At 40.7% G+C, this 15,323-nt stretch overlaps 1 protein-coding gene across 2 annotated transcripts in view; it reads left to right on the top strand.

The window, feature by feature from the left end:
* Positions 1-7,036, top strand: part of NOL4 (nucleolar protein 4) — a 130,908-nt gene extending 123,872 nt beyond the window's left edge. For both annotated transcript variants that reach the window (XM_060277846.2, XM_060277847.2), the window contains one exon: positions 3,591-7,036. In XM_060277846.2, the coding sequence (XP_060133829.1) occupies positions 3,591-3,784 (194 nt within the window). In that variant the 3' untranslated portion in view covers positions 3,785-7,036. The remainder of the gene's footprint in view (positions 1-3,590) is intronic.
* The last annotated feature ends 8,287 nt before the right edge of the window (positions 7,037-15,323 follow it).

Raw genomic sequence — 15,323 nt, 5'->3', positions numbered from 1 at the left:
GATTGGCACAGGATCAAATATAAGTGATTATAATCCCCTTGGTGGTGGTGGTGGTGATTTGCATTATAGCCCACCTTTTTCTCCAGAGAGCTCAGTGTAGCATACATGGTTCTTCCTCTCCTCATTTAATCCCCACAACAACCCTATGAAATAGTTAGGCTGAGAGTTACTTGCCTGAGGTCAGCCAGTGAGCTTCATAGCTGAATGGGGATTTGAACCCTGGTCTCCCAGGTGCTAGTCTGATAGTTGAAGCAGCAACATATTAGAATGACTGCTGCATTTCATCCTGATCCTCATACATGTTTATTCAGAAGTGAGCAGTTCAGGCACCCCCAAACTTCGGCCCTCCAGATGTTTTGGACTACAATTCCCATCATCCCTGACCACTGGTCCTGTTAGCTAGGGATCATGGGAGTTGTAGGCTAAAACATCTGGAGGGTTGCAGTTTGGGGATGCCTGAGTTAGTTTAATGGAACTTCCTTCCCATCAATTATACTTAACACTGCAGTCCTAATGGAGAAAGACAAATGTATTAGACCATTGTTTCAACTGGTAAAAATAACTATAACACTAAGGCAACACTTATTAATAAAAAAATTCATCTCTAAGAATTACAAATGAGTGGCAGTGTAATTTGATATGGATTACTGTAACTGTTAGTATTTTTAAACTATAGGTAATTATGCTGATTTCAAAATAAAATAAAACAGAGTTTAAAAATAATTTTTGCAGCTTTACTGACTGTACTGTAATAGATAAATCTTATTTCCATTATTTGAGAAACTGATTAAAAAGAAAACACAAAGTATATATACTATGCAAATTTTAATGAAAAGCAGCTCAGGACACTGTGGTTTTAAGTGGAGGCGTGGTAGGAGCGGCTTAACCCAACCCCTGCTGAGAAGAGGAAGAAACGTGCCAGTTTTATTACGGTTCTTCCTAGCCTGGCCAGTCCTGCAAATATATTAACAGCAATGCAGTGAGTGGAATCTTCCACTATTCTTCTCCATAATCACAGTGAAAGGTGGTGGTTGTGATTCCCAAAGCATCCTGAAAGCATCTGACAGGAGGTGAACCCAAACACCTGCTTGTCTAACATTTTCAGCTGAAAGTAGAACACATAAGCAACATGCATCTTTTTCAATAAGAAGGAGGCGTCTTCATCTCCCAAACTGTATCACAGCCAAAAAAATTTAAACAAATATCTACTTAGGCTTCTGCAAGGGGCTTCTGGATGCAAAACCTTTTAATATTCTTTCCTTTCCAAGCTGAGTCCTTGCTCACAGACTGTTTCGGAAAGACTTCTCCATTTCAGAAACAATATTCCATGCAACAAATAGGGGTCCGCTTTCCCCCCTTGTTTTAAAGAAAGGTGTAAATGGACCCTAGTTTATGAATCCAGTTTCATGGTTCTTTGGATCCTGGCTACAGTTAATTCGCAGAACCAAAAAGTTATTTTACATCTTATCACAGTGTCTAGACAGCGTTGTACTTTTTAAAATTATCTATTGCTGTTATAAATTATTGTCTATAATATTAATGATCAACTTAAAGGTAATGGTTGGATTTACCAGGGCCTATTGTCTCCAACAGACTATTAAGTATCCAACTGGGTGTCCCATCCTAGGAGCTAAGGTGGGTTATTGCAGAAATAACTCACATATGGCTTTGCTACTCATGAGCCATCAGTGCTTTGATCAGTGAAATAAGCTGCCGTATCGTATATCTGACCTGCATTTTAGAATTCTAAGTAATTGATGCTGCCAATGAGTAATTTATGAGGCAATAACTACCTCATGTTAAATCTTGCAAGTCATTTGTCCAGCAGTGTATTTAATGTCAGATTTACTCAGCAGCTAATATGATAAATGAACGTCTAGCTCTTGGAGGAGATTCGCAGTGCTTGTAGCATTTTGAATGATTTAGTTAAAACAAGAACTACTTAGCTTCCAAAAATATGTGATGTCTATGCAACTTAAATGAATCCATAAACCACAGTCAGTTACAAGTTACAAAATAAATGACTGGCTGAGTCACCTCACTGATGGCTAGAGAAATGATATCCAGTGAGCATTGGAAATGATGTGACAGGGAAGATTTTTTAACATCAGGTTTAATTTGCTGCTCTAGAAGAAACTGTACTTCTGTACGCATGAGAGAGCCAGCAATGCTGACTCACAAAAATGTGCAATCAACACTGGCAGCTGGTGACTTTTGGAGCTGATAGAGCTACAGATTTTTGATCCCATGCCGCCAGCTACAACAAAGTTCTCTGCCTGCACACACATACACATGTACCAAGTAGCAAGAGGAAATAAATTCAAGTGCCATTGAGAGCCATGCAAGTGTCATCATTATTGACTTAAACGATCTCAAGGCCAGCGACCACATACACACACACAAACACCAAGAAGGTAAGGCAGAGACAAATTACTATGGATTCTATCCAATGCTGTCTGTGTGTGCACCCTCAAAATTTGCACTGAAGGGTAGGAAGACTCCCTAGAACAGATTTTGCAGGTGCCCCATATTTCTACTTTAGTGTCAAAACTTGCATTTGAGAGTGGAGTATTTTTTAAAATAAAAAACAATAAATGCAAACCATGCAAAAATAAAAACTGCTTTACATTCTCAAAACACAAATCAAAGGCAGCCATACTAGAAGCCACGTGGGGCTATTTTGTAAGACTCCAGGAGAGGTAGCCCAGAAATTTACTGCTTGATAAAACTGGGGACCCTGAACCAATCCTCTGGATGCTATCTATTTGACATTGCCTTTGTTATTATGATGATTCACATCATATCCCACTGTGCCTTTGGAAAGCTCAAAATAGTTTACATAGTGTTTCCAGGCATTCTTCTATATAGGCACTGGTCAGGCTGAGACCCCATTGCCTTTATAAATGTGGCATCATACGCCCTATGGCTCAGAATACAGTGAGTAAGTGTGGGCTAAGGGTGAAGGGGAGCAAGTGTCTGCCTATACACTGCCATTTACTTTGGTGCTATGTAAACAGTAAGAGCAGTGGCAAGGATGTAGGGTGCATTACTTAAGTTTGTTCTTGGGTATGACAATACCCCCTCCAGACAAGAAACCCCCTGAACACATGCATGTTTGCTTTGTTGTCATCTATTTATGGTTTAAACATTGAGACTTCGGGAACTAGAAAACCGTTTTGTACACAACCACATCAAAGCATCATCACTTTGATAACAGAATTGTAACGGTAAGCTTGGGTATTCATGTAAAAGCTAAATAAAGTACTGTAATATATAAACTAATGAAACAAGTCACCAATTGCCATTTACAGAGGAGTAGCCATGCTAGTCCACTGCAACAAAATGAGCAAAGTCTTGACGCACCTTTACGACTAACAAATTTATTATGGAATAAGTTAGCAGTCAAATTTTTTTACCTTCAATCCTTTGTCAGATTTGTCTCTTAGTACGCATGTACACAACTGCACCATAAGCCATGTTTGTCTCTTTTTTGCTTGTACATTTGGTCTCTTATTGAGATGTGTCTGGCAAGTGGCAAGTCACAATTAGGATCACCTGATGTTTCACCAGCTTCCATTTGTCAATTGCAGGTCCAACTGATCTCAGTATGAAAAGACAGTTAGCAACCACTTCTGGATCTTCCAGCAGTAGCAGCTCCAGACCTCAACTGAGTCCAACTGAAATTAATGCAGTACGGCAACTGGTTGCGGGATACCGAGAATCAGCTGCATTTCTATTGCGTTCTGCAGATGAACTGGAAAACCTTATTTTGCAGCAGAACTGAGACATCAGCATCCTGCTGGCCTAGTTTCATCACAGAATTTCCACTAATGACATTTTGATCTCCCGGAGCAGATCTTTCAATTACTGCACAGTCTTGTTGACGAGTTGATTGCCATAATGCCACATTGTTCTTGGCGTTCTTGGTGTGTTAGGGTTCTTCAAGTGAACTTGGACCTCTGATATCTCTGAGGTATTTTTAATATATCCAGCCTATCGCTTTATGTTTGTTTGTTTTTGTGTATCAGCATCAACAGCAAAAAGTGGCTAGAAATGCTAAACTCGTTCTAACACGGATGGAAGTAGAAGATGCTGGGGGTTCAAAATTGGTCCAAAATCCAAGTGCAATATTAGTGGAATGTGCTATTGACTCAGTGGACTCAAAGCTGCATTATATGGCAAAATGTTGCCAAATGCCCTGTTTGTTAACAGGATGCAATTGCAATGAAAGGATCTTGTATTTTACAGAAAATGTAATTTTTATAGGAAAAAAAACAAGACAAAAATGTTGGTTCTCATTCTAAATTGATCATTTTTACTTTGGTAAATTTTTCACTGATTTTTCAAATAACATTTTGAGGAGTTATTGTTAAGTCCTCTTCTCTGAAATCTCTGTCCCCCTCTCCAATCCACATCTGTTCTACAGCGAGTACCTTTTCGTGCTGGGCAGCCCATTCCCTGGTGGATCCCAATATAAATATCTCTGGAATGACTTCCAAAGGAAGTAGACATTTCCTGAACCTAAACCATTTTGCCTCCATTTCATAATGAGTTGCAGCTTTATTAGCAATTAATAAAGATGTGAGGGTTGTTTTTTAAAAAGACATATCATTTTTTAAAAAATTCTTTTTTTAAAAGTGGTTTCCTACAAGCTAGCTCACTTAACTCCAGGATTGCTGCTGCTGCTGTCTTGTACAAGTCCTTCTAGTAGTGAATGGATGTAGATGATTGAATGTGAAGAGGTTGCAAGTGACAATCGGAAAATTTGCACTCTTGTGTGTATTTATTTCTTTATTTCTTTTTAAATGAATACATAACTGAAAAGGGCCATTGACACTTCTGATGTGATTTTATAATGTTAACACTGAACTAAAAACTGTAAAAAAAATTGTAAAGGATGCAGCTGCCACTTAAGCAAAGTCCCCTTCTCCTGATTTCCCCACCCCTAATTTCTTATTTTATGATGTCAAATACACATCAATTGTGTTTTTGTTGTGCGCTAAGGAAAGCTTATTTTTTATGTATTTAGAGAGAAGTATTTTAGTTCTTGCTTATTGTAATATCTGTTCTGATGTTTAGTTTTGTTAAATAACAAGTTCCTTGTGCATTCCTGAATTTGCCTTATTTTGTGTACAATTTTTATGTAATTTGGTTTTTGACAATGAGTTTAAGGCATCAGTGATATTTTCTATCTACTTGTTACATATAGTTTTTCAAGTACAGTAATGACTGTGATTGTGACAAAGTAATGTGCACTTTTTCTTGTAACTGTGGACATTGCTATGCTTTTCCCCCTTTAGTGTTTCTAGAATTACTGTTGCTTACAGTTACGTTTTAAAAAAACAACTTTTGTGATACTGTTGGTGAATATCAATGTGAAAAAGCCTATTGAAATGAGTGTTTTGGAGATATCTAAATACACAAATCTTTCTTTTAAGTTGTGAACTTTGAGTTCACAAATTCAAATGAAATTTTTTTAAAAAGAGGGCTGGGAAAAATTCCTCTGTTTTTGTTTGGGTAAATAAACAAACATCTGTGTTTCAATACAGGCCTGTGCAACAATGTTTTAGCATACTGAAAGGTTAATATTTTCTGAACACTGTTCTCTTTTAAAACAGGAAGCTGCAGTTTAAAATCCAATTTAGACGAGACGTTGGAGAAATTCGCTAAAGAAATAAGTGTCTGAGTGGGTAAAGTGCTTAGTTAAGTACTATTTAGAGGCATGTTTGGCATAAATCTTGCAGCCAGTCTTGCCTACATTTTAGCTGAGGTCAAGACCACTCAATCTGGCTATTTTGAGTTCCCCTTCTATATGCCAAAAGCGTGGTGTAAGGAGCTTTGCTGCAATATGCATTTATAACACACTCCCAGCATCCTGGTCCCTGCTGGCTATTTCCTTACCACATTAGGAATGCTGCAATATTTTGGCCATTCACAGTAAGCCGAAACTTTCCTGAACTTTGTCTACAAACATACAGCAGCACAATTATCTCCAGACCCCTGCAACAGTGACCACTTGTAAACACAAGACCCTGAGGGAGAGCGGATCAGCGAGTACATTTGGTAAGCAGAGGAAGGCCTCTGCCAATCGTGAGCAGAACAATTGTTATAAAACAGAAAAGGTAAACTAACTTATCAAAAAGCGCACTGCCACATCACAAATGATAAATCCACCTCTTTGGCCTCCTTATGTAAAATATATTGTCCCCTGTTCTACATTTGCAGCAGTCAAGTTACATTCTCTAACTCAGCCACATAACCAAGTATAGAAAATCAGTAGGAAGTGATTCTGTGCTTTGGAATGAGCCATCCCCTGCAGAAGTACAGTAGCTACACACACCAAAGTCATATGAGCATAAGGCTCAATGAGAACCTCTTCTGTCTCAAGCTTGCTTTCTGCCATGTATGCACTAACCATTATTTGCAACAAGAAGCCCACTTTCTTCTCCAGGTGACTGGCCTGCAAAGTGCTTATGCCTCTAAGTTACTAGTGTATAAAAAAGTGTGCTATGGAGGGAGGACAAGTGCTGTTGTGCTCAGGTTCTATTTGCCAGGTATTTGACTAGACACTGAGAGAAAAGGATGCTGGGCAAGATGAGCCTTTGGCTTCCTCCACTAGGGCTCTTATCTTCTAACAGGAGGCAAAGGTGGGAGGGGGGAGCACTGAGGCCAATGCAGATCTTCCCCTGTCTTACCCCTTTCATTATTGTTGACATCATATTATTTTCTCTCTCCAGTATCATAAGGTAATAAAGGTATGTGTCACAGCTGGGAAATAGTGTATTTTTATAATACAGAATACAATGGTTTGACATAAAACGGTGCCATGCCCTTCAGTGAAGAATAGCAAATCTAATCAAATTTTGTCTCTACCCATTTCTGCGGTAGTGTCATCAATTGCTCCTGTGCATGTCTTTAACAGCTATGTGGCAAGAAGAAATTCGGCAGCTGATGTTTTCTCTCCAATCTGCAGATGCAATGAGGTGGTGGGAGCTTGATTTGATGAATGTCCCTATGTGATATTAAAGTACTTAGAATGCTCTACCCAAGTTTCAGTTTTTAAAAATTAATACCTTGCCTCGACATGCAACTATAAAACGTCTATCTTTTTTATCTGCGGTAGCAATCTTACAATGAAGAGCAAGGTCTTGCAACCCACAGTACACAATGTTTGATATTATAGAGTACAGCTTCTGTTTATTTTCCTCTCTCGTGCTTGTTGTACAATGAACATGTTCTGTATCGCCATGTGACCCATTATGCCATCTACTTTGTGAGTGCTCTCTTGCACTTTCATAGAAGTCTTTGTGCTTGGCACAGACTTTGGTAATGTGTGTACCCTGTGCCCCTCAAACCACTGGCTGCAGAAACAAAATGCAATAAAGGCATACTGGTCTTTCAAAAACAGCACAGCATGTTAGCCAAGGAAAATATTTTATAAGTCGTTCATGGTGAAATGCTCTTGGACCCATACTATTGTGCCTGAAATCATAACTTTCTGTGCCAGCCCCTCAAATTTTAACACTGATAAGAGTATTTGCTCTTGATAATGTACTTCTCTATACATCCAGCTTTACCTGTCATCCAAGTTGTACTGTCCCTAAGACTGCCTCAGTCATTTCAGTTAAGATGTTCTTATGCCCTGACTCTGGACATTTTTGTGTTTTTTTGAGGCAGGCAGACACATTATGTACTACTTACACAATGTCTGATGAATCAGGATCTCCAGAATGTGTCCAGGTCTCAGTTGCTGCCTTCTGCTGTTTGAAGTAGTTGCTAATATCCATACCTAAACAAATAGAAATGGCTCTGCTCCTTCGCTTTCTCTAGCAGTTCTATATAAAAAACTCTCATGCCTTTCTTTCAACCTTCAATGAATCAAAACAGGAGGACTAAATTTCTGTTTCTCAAGAAGCAGATCAGCAATTTCACATCTGAATTCTTGCTTCTGTTCCTCATACTGCCTTCCTGAGAAGGTTAGTTCAGGTACAGGAATCTACTGTGCAGTGAAGACAAATGCAAAGACAGTAATTCTTGCTCTCTGCAATCGTGTGTGTGTGTGTGTGTGTGTGTGTGTGTGTGTGTGTGTGTGTGGTCTGACTGGCTGGAACAATCTTTGTTCTATTATACTTTCATTGGGTACTTCTAGATGTTTATTTAAAGTTATGTTCTGTGCATTTCCAAAGGTCAGTCATATGCCAATTATAGTGCAAGAAATCTTTGGCCAGTTATTTCACTGTCTACTGAAGTCAAATGAAGTGCCATTTTGTGAAGTTCTACATGATTAGTTCTGTGTAACCAATGTCTTTTCAGCAGCTCATGGCATATTTGGTGTACCTGTAGCTTAGAAATTCTTAACTGGTGATAGCCTGGGGTCCTGTACCCTAGGTGACCAATTAAGTCCCACCCAGAGGCACTTAATGAGGTGGAGGGACTTGTTAGTGGCAAGAGTAGGTAAAAATTGAAGAGGCGTGTGAAGGAAAAGTTTTGGGAGAAACAGACTGGCTTCTGCCTTTGCCAAGGGGGAAAATGAATGGAAGGAAGATTTTTAAAAATTCTACAAAGACCAATGCTCTCCACATGATTAAGGGGCAGTGGTGCTGCAATGCTTGTCCCGCTCTCAATATTGTCTAGCTCCACCCAGCTCCACCTTTGGGACTAATGAATTAAGCACGGATATCTGCAAGGAAGGAATCCTAGAAATCTATGTGTATAGGCTCCCCACAGCCCCCACATGCAGGCATTCATGTCTAATATTTGGACATCACTGGAGGGGCCAATGTGACCCTAAGAGGTGCAGCCAGTGGCATAATCCCACTCCCGCTTGATCATGTAGAACCCCTTCAAATGCATAAAGGGTCTTAAGGGCTGGAGCAGATGTTGTTTACTTGATGATGAAGAATCATCAAGTAATGATGGGTAGCTGGAGCTTTCCTTCCCCATGTTTCCTTCCCTCAGAGACCTAGTGGAAGCAAATAAATCACCCCACCAGATGCTTTCCTTTTTATCTTTCTGGTGGTGGAAGCTGCTGATCCCCCTTTCAGTTGCAGACTTTGAGAAGGATAAGCAAGTTCTGCTATGTGTATGGCTGAAAACCACCTGGCATAAATAAAAAGGCATGCATGCCTCTTCATTCTGTCGTGAGACTCCAGGAAACCCACTTTCTGTGCAGTGTTAATAAACTGATTATGTGATGCCTACTCTAGAATCTGCTGCCAGCATGACAGGTCCCCTTGGCAAATGTGGACAGTCACTCGAAAACATTTCATTGAGTGACAGGTGTGTGGGTAGGCCTGAATTGTTTCAAGTACCATGACACTGAGTTTTAACAGTGACAGAAGTTATGTGACTATCTGAATGTTCTTAATCTTTCAACACTGCTTCTCATATCCAGGATTGTCATAGACATGGAGAACAAGTCTGTCAATTGCTGCCAGTGATGATGGCTATGCACGCCCTCAATTGTCGGAGGTGGTGTGCCTCTGACTGCCAGTTGCCAAGGAATACAAGTAAGGAAAGTACCATTACATTCATGTTATCTGGCATCTGGCTGGCCACTGTGTGAACAGGATGCTGGACTAGATGGGGTAGTTAGTCCACTTTTGGTCCCCACCCTGCACTTAGCTCTCACCTGTGGCTCTTAGAAGTTGTCAGCATGCATCAGTGGCCACACTCAGGAAACGGCTTTGACTAGTGGACTAAAACCAGGTGAGGGTGGCCAATGGGTCTCAAGCCTTCAGTGAGTTTGGGACTTCCCCTGCATGTGAAGACACAGGCTCTGGCAGATTGAGCAGATGAGGCAAATAGTGGGTCCAAGGGTCAAGAAGCACAAGCTGTAGAGGGAAATGAGGGGTAGATGGGGCTCATCAACCTGGGAAGGAGAAGGAAAATCGGTCCTAAACTTCCACTGCCTTGCAGCTAAATTCATTTGCGAAAAAGGCTTCAGGAATACCGTATTTTTCGTTCCATAGGACGCACCTGACCATAGGACGCACTTAGTTTTTAGAGGAGGAAAACAAGGGAAAAAATATTTTGCTTTCTTGAATTGTCTTAGCGCAGTGTTTCTCAACCAGTGTGCCTCCAGATGTTTTGGGACTACAACTCCCATCATCCCTAGCTAGCAAGACCAGTGGTCAGGAATGATGGGAGTTGTAGTCCCAAAACATCTGGAGGCACACTGGTTGAGAAACACTGGTCTTAGGCATAGCAGCCAACTCCTAGAGGCCTAGTTGCCTTTGCCCCCCCTTAAATATTTGAGGAAGGGGGAAAGCTCCATTTTTTTGGATCAGCTCAAAGTTGTGCAGCTTTTTTGCAAATGGGAAAAGCCCCGTTTGGGGGCGGGGGTCAGCTCAGAGTTGTGTATTTTTTTTGCAAAGGGGGAAAGCTCCATTTTTAAGGATCAGCTCAAAGTTGCTGAGTTTCCTTGCAAAGGGAAAAAATCCTGTTTTTATGGGGTTCAACTCACAGTTCTGCAACTTCTCTAGGAAAGGGACCCATTTCTACAGTTTCCAGACAGATAATCTAATCAGCCAGTCACATGTCTCCCTCTGCAGACAACAACTGAGGCCTAGGCAAGGGGCCTGGAAGGTAGCTAGCTCTCTTATCTCCCTCCCCAATCTCTTGCAATCAGCTGCTGAGCGGGTTCCTTTCTATTTCCCTCTTGTTAGCCTTTAGCTCTTTCTTAAAAAACAAAACAAAAAGCAAGCACAATCTGCCTTTAGCCCCTGGGCAATTTGGCTCCAGGGACCATGCATTCGCTCCATAAGACGCACAGACATTTTCTCTTACTTTTAAGGAGGAAAAAAGGTGTGTCTTATGGAATGAAAAATAAGGTAAATCTTGAGGAAAAATACATACCTGCTGCCTTTTGGGACACCTTGGGGAGAAGATATGACTAAGGAGCAAACTTTACACAAAGCCAAAGTGGAGGCCCTAAGATGGTTAAATGGCATCTTGTACGCCTCCTTCCAACAACTCCTGCAGCCAGGCTGGTGCCAAATATATTGCTCTGCTTTCTTTTGGATCACATCAGCGAAGCTGGGGTGGGTGGGGGAGGTCTTCTTGTCTGGGTAGCCCAGGACTTTCATACATGCTGCCCGGGCTTGTGCCCCAGAGAGGTCACTTCAGTGCTACTAATGCAGCAATGTGGGAGGCAGCAGTTACAAGTTGCTGGCCTCTGCAGCCACAGCAGGTGCTGTGATTCTCCAGTGGTTTGACTTCACCCCTGGAGGCGCACGCACTCCACTGTTTGTCGATAGAAACACATGCCAACAAAAGAACCTTTCCCAAGCAGTGAAAAGTTCTATAGGTGTAGCATTTACCCAGGTTTCCTTTGAATGGAAGAGTCTCAGAATACCTCCAGTGGATTGGAATATTTGAACATATTTACAGTGTACAAGTTGAATACAAGTGAAGACAGATAGACTTTTGCAACACTCCAGCAAAGCAAATCCCATACAAAAGAACAGGATTAGCTTAATGAAAATGACTCACATAATGCAACATAATATGCATAACTGAATTACTGGGGTTTCTGAATATTATTTTATCTAAAGAAGGTAGTTCTGGTAAACAGAATGAGCCAAACTAGTCCACTAAGAATTGGCTTGCTAGGGGTAATTTATGAAAAAGAAAGCTACTGAAAGAACTGTAAGTGCAAATTAATTTAGAGCAAAGGCATTCAAATGCAGAAGTAGACTCATTTGAAGCACGATTCTCTCCTATTCCTTCTTCTCCTGTAAATGTGGGGTGACAGGTTCTCAAAGACCCAAATTTGCAAATAAGTATAACAAGTTTTCTCATGTCATTTGTATATCACAAAAATAGCACAAGAAATTATTCTTGTTCATAAAACCCAATAAAATAAAATAAAAATATAAAAAATACCTAAATTTGCACATCTAAAGGAAACCTATCTTAGAAAAGCTGACCTAAACTGTATACTACCTGGCTAATGAGAAGAAAAAGAAATATTCTTGGCTGCAGAGGAAGGTGGCCTCTCTTTTTTAAAATCACAGGATTGAGGTACTACTTTCAGTATTTATACTAATCATCTATATTAGAGTTTCATAGCAAAAGCCAGTATTAACTTATATGACGTGCTCTTGGCTTTGCTCTGTTGAGCCGGTTCAAAGAAACATTCAATCAGATTCCATCACATTTCAAGTTTAAAGACACAATTGGATTTTGGCTTCAAAACTTGACATCAGATAGCAAACTGTTGATTTTCAAATGACAGGTTTGGCAAGACTTCATTTTAAAATTAAAATTACTTTTGACTTGACAGGCAGCTATGAAAGCTACAGCTAAGGGCATTTTCATTTTATGCTTAACCAACTTTCCCATAACTCTTTCCTGAGTTTCAGGGATGTTGCTATGGAGATGACACCTTGTGACATCACAGCTGCATCATAATAAGCAGGATGGTGCTGAGCACCTAGCTGGCTTTAGCACAACTTCATTGAAAGCAGTGAGGCCAGTGTCCAAGACCTGGAGAAGAGTGGTGATTTGGGGCATCAGAGGCCAGGGAGATGCTAACCAAGAGGCTATGCATATAACAGATACTGAAATAAGACTAACAATCTTTGATCCAGCAACTTTCAGGCTTGAATGAACTGAGCAGAACTTGAATCAAAATCACACGGTAAGAGGCTTGATCTTCCTTCATCTTTGTCTTTGATGCCAAATGCATGTAACAGTGGGGCTTGCTTTAACCAAACAAGAATCATGGAACTGTAGAATTGCAAGGGACCCCAAGGGTCAACTGGTTCAACCTCCTGCAATTTAGGAATCACAGCTAAAGTATTCCTGACAGATGGCTATCCAACCTCTATTTAAAATTCTCCGGTGAAGGTGAGTCCACCATCTTCTGAGGTACTCCGTTCCACTGCCAAACAGCTCTTCCTGTCAAAAAGTTCTTTCTGGTGTTTAGTGGGAATCTCCTTTCTTGTAATTTGAATCCAGGTGGGGTCTGACCAAGGCAGAATAGAGCAGTACCATGACTTCCCTTGATTTGACCACTAGGCTTCTGTTGACTCACATTAAGCTTGTGATCTACTGAGACCCTTAGATCCTTTTTATATGTACTGCTGTCAAGCCAGATGCCCCCCATGCTATATGACCTGTTGCAAACATGACCTGCACACACACACATATATTTGAAGTGAGCAACTTGTCTTTAGACTTCCATCACATGAACAAACATGGAAGATTGTGGACATGTGGGACTAGTTCTGTGGTATTATTGCCGTTAAACAGTTCTGCCTAAATGTGTAAAAGGTGAAACTGTCATTGGAAAATCATGATACAGTCTTGAAGTCACTTTTTTAGAGCTTGCATTCGCAACAGATCTGGGATTTGAAGTTCAGCTCAAACTTGATCAAATTTCTGTCTGTAATGTAGGAGGAAGGGAAAATAATTCTGCCAAGAGGCCACTTCCTTTCAGGGTCTGTCTGCTGGCAATGGGTGGGGCCAGAGCCTAAAGTAGGTCAGTTCACCTCTTTTCTCTCTGACACCCTCTTGTCTTTCTATCTCTTGCTCCCAGCAAGAGCAAGCTGTCAACAGAGGAGCAGATCGCTCTTGGCAGAGGTCCTCATCTGCTTCTGATGCTAGGACTATGTTCTACCAAAACTATAGTCGATTTTAGAAGCCCCAGAGGAACATTGCATCTGCTAACAACCAGCAGCCTCTCCTTTCATTTTAACCTCTTGCAGGCCTTTGCTGTCAGCCATGCTGATATTCTCTGATGGCTAGTTTTTACACCTGCCAGTGGATTTTTTTTTTTTTTGCTGTACATCTACAACTAAACATATAGCAGAGTGGAATTGATGTTTCCTTCTGAAACACCACACATTTCAATCAGCCATGAGAATACAAACCTCCAAGAAAAGTTTCAGATTTGACCTCCTCAGTGCTGAAAGGCCAATTTTCTTTGATTGTCCAATTTCCATCCTTCCTACAGAGAGTTTCTCTCACAATTAGAAGTAGAGCTTCCTTCCTCCTAAAATGAAATGCCCATGCTCAAATGTACAAAGTGAAAATGACAACCTAAGTCTGCCAAGTTGCTCAACAGAGAGTGGAGACATTACATGCCATTCCTGAAGCTGACCATTGTACATCTCTTTTATAGCTAGGGTGGCAGAAGCAGGGTATGCAACATTTCCATAGAAAGGTAATTTTGGCCACAGTGCCAAATATCATTTTAGCTGCGTAAATTGTGCACTGGAAGCACTTTACCTCACGTTTTCTTCCCATGATATTTTAAAAGGAACCCTTTTGCATTTTTTTCTTAGAGCTCTGCAAAACATAATATGCACTGGATCATATGAAATTTGATGATAAATATATATTGGACTGCTTGCTGCTCTATGCAGAACTCAGAGACATGCCCTTTTATCTGTGGAACAGGTCACATTTGTTGCCTGGGCAGCCCAGGACATGCATACACATTGCCCAGGCTTGCATCCCGGGGAGGCCACTTTGGTGCTGCTAACACAGAATTTCAGCTTAGCCCCTTGAGGCACACTCCATTGTTTCTTGAGACAGACAGATGCCAACAACAAGGTCAAGTGGTGTGACTGTAAGAAGGCTAAATCCTCAGTAGTGTATAATTAATGTCACATAACTAGAAAAAGCAGGAAGCAGAAAGGATCTCATGGGTCATCATACCTAACTCCCCAACCCCTGGAACCAGGAATCATTGTCAGAAGATACCCAAGCTCATCTCCAGTGATAGGCGGCACTGTACATACACCCAGAATTGAAGTTTCCTACATCGAGGAATTCATGGGTTAAATGCTTGTTTAACCTGCTCTTAGACAACTCATTGCAAACGAAAACCGTTCCTAAAAAATAACTCTCCAGACTTTGCATGTTTGAATACTCCGGCTGCCTCACAACAAATGTCTGTTTTGTGAGGATCTTCCAGAAAAGGGCCTTTTCCATTCCGGTGCCCATCAGATGGAATGCTCTCTGTACAGTACTGAGATAAGGCTGGCACCCCAGGTGAAGTGTTTCCACCATAAAATTAAAATGTATCCATTTAACTAGGCTTTCTAAAGTCTGCTAGTGCTGGTTCCTATTGTCTTTGGTTACTGTGATATTGTTACTAAGATTTGTTGAAATATGCTGTGTGGGAACCTCTTTGGTATTTTCTGGAAAATTCAGAGCGGTAGAAAAGTGCTTTTAATAAGAAATAATAAAAACATGCAAGAAATCAATTCCCCTCTTGGAAAATCCATAGGTCATTGGGTTTATTTATACCTGTACACATTCACCACCCCTTTGCGTGATTTCGGGTTTTAAAAGTGGTCTTTCATTGAAGG

Source organism: Zootoca vivipara, chromosome 8, assembly GCF_965207765.1.
Source record: "Zootoca vivipara chromosome 8, rZooViv2.hap1.1, whole genome shotgun sequence".
NCBI lineage: Eukaryota > Metazoa > Chordata > Lepidosauria > Squamata > Lacertidae > Zootoca > Zootoca vivipara.
Note: the sequence above shows the minus strand (reverse complement) of the source record. Positions and strands in the feature narration are given on the sequence as shown.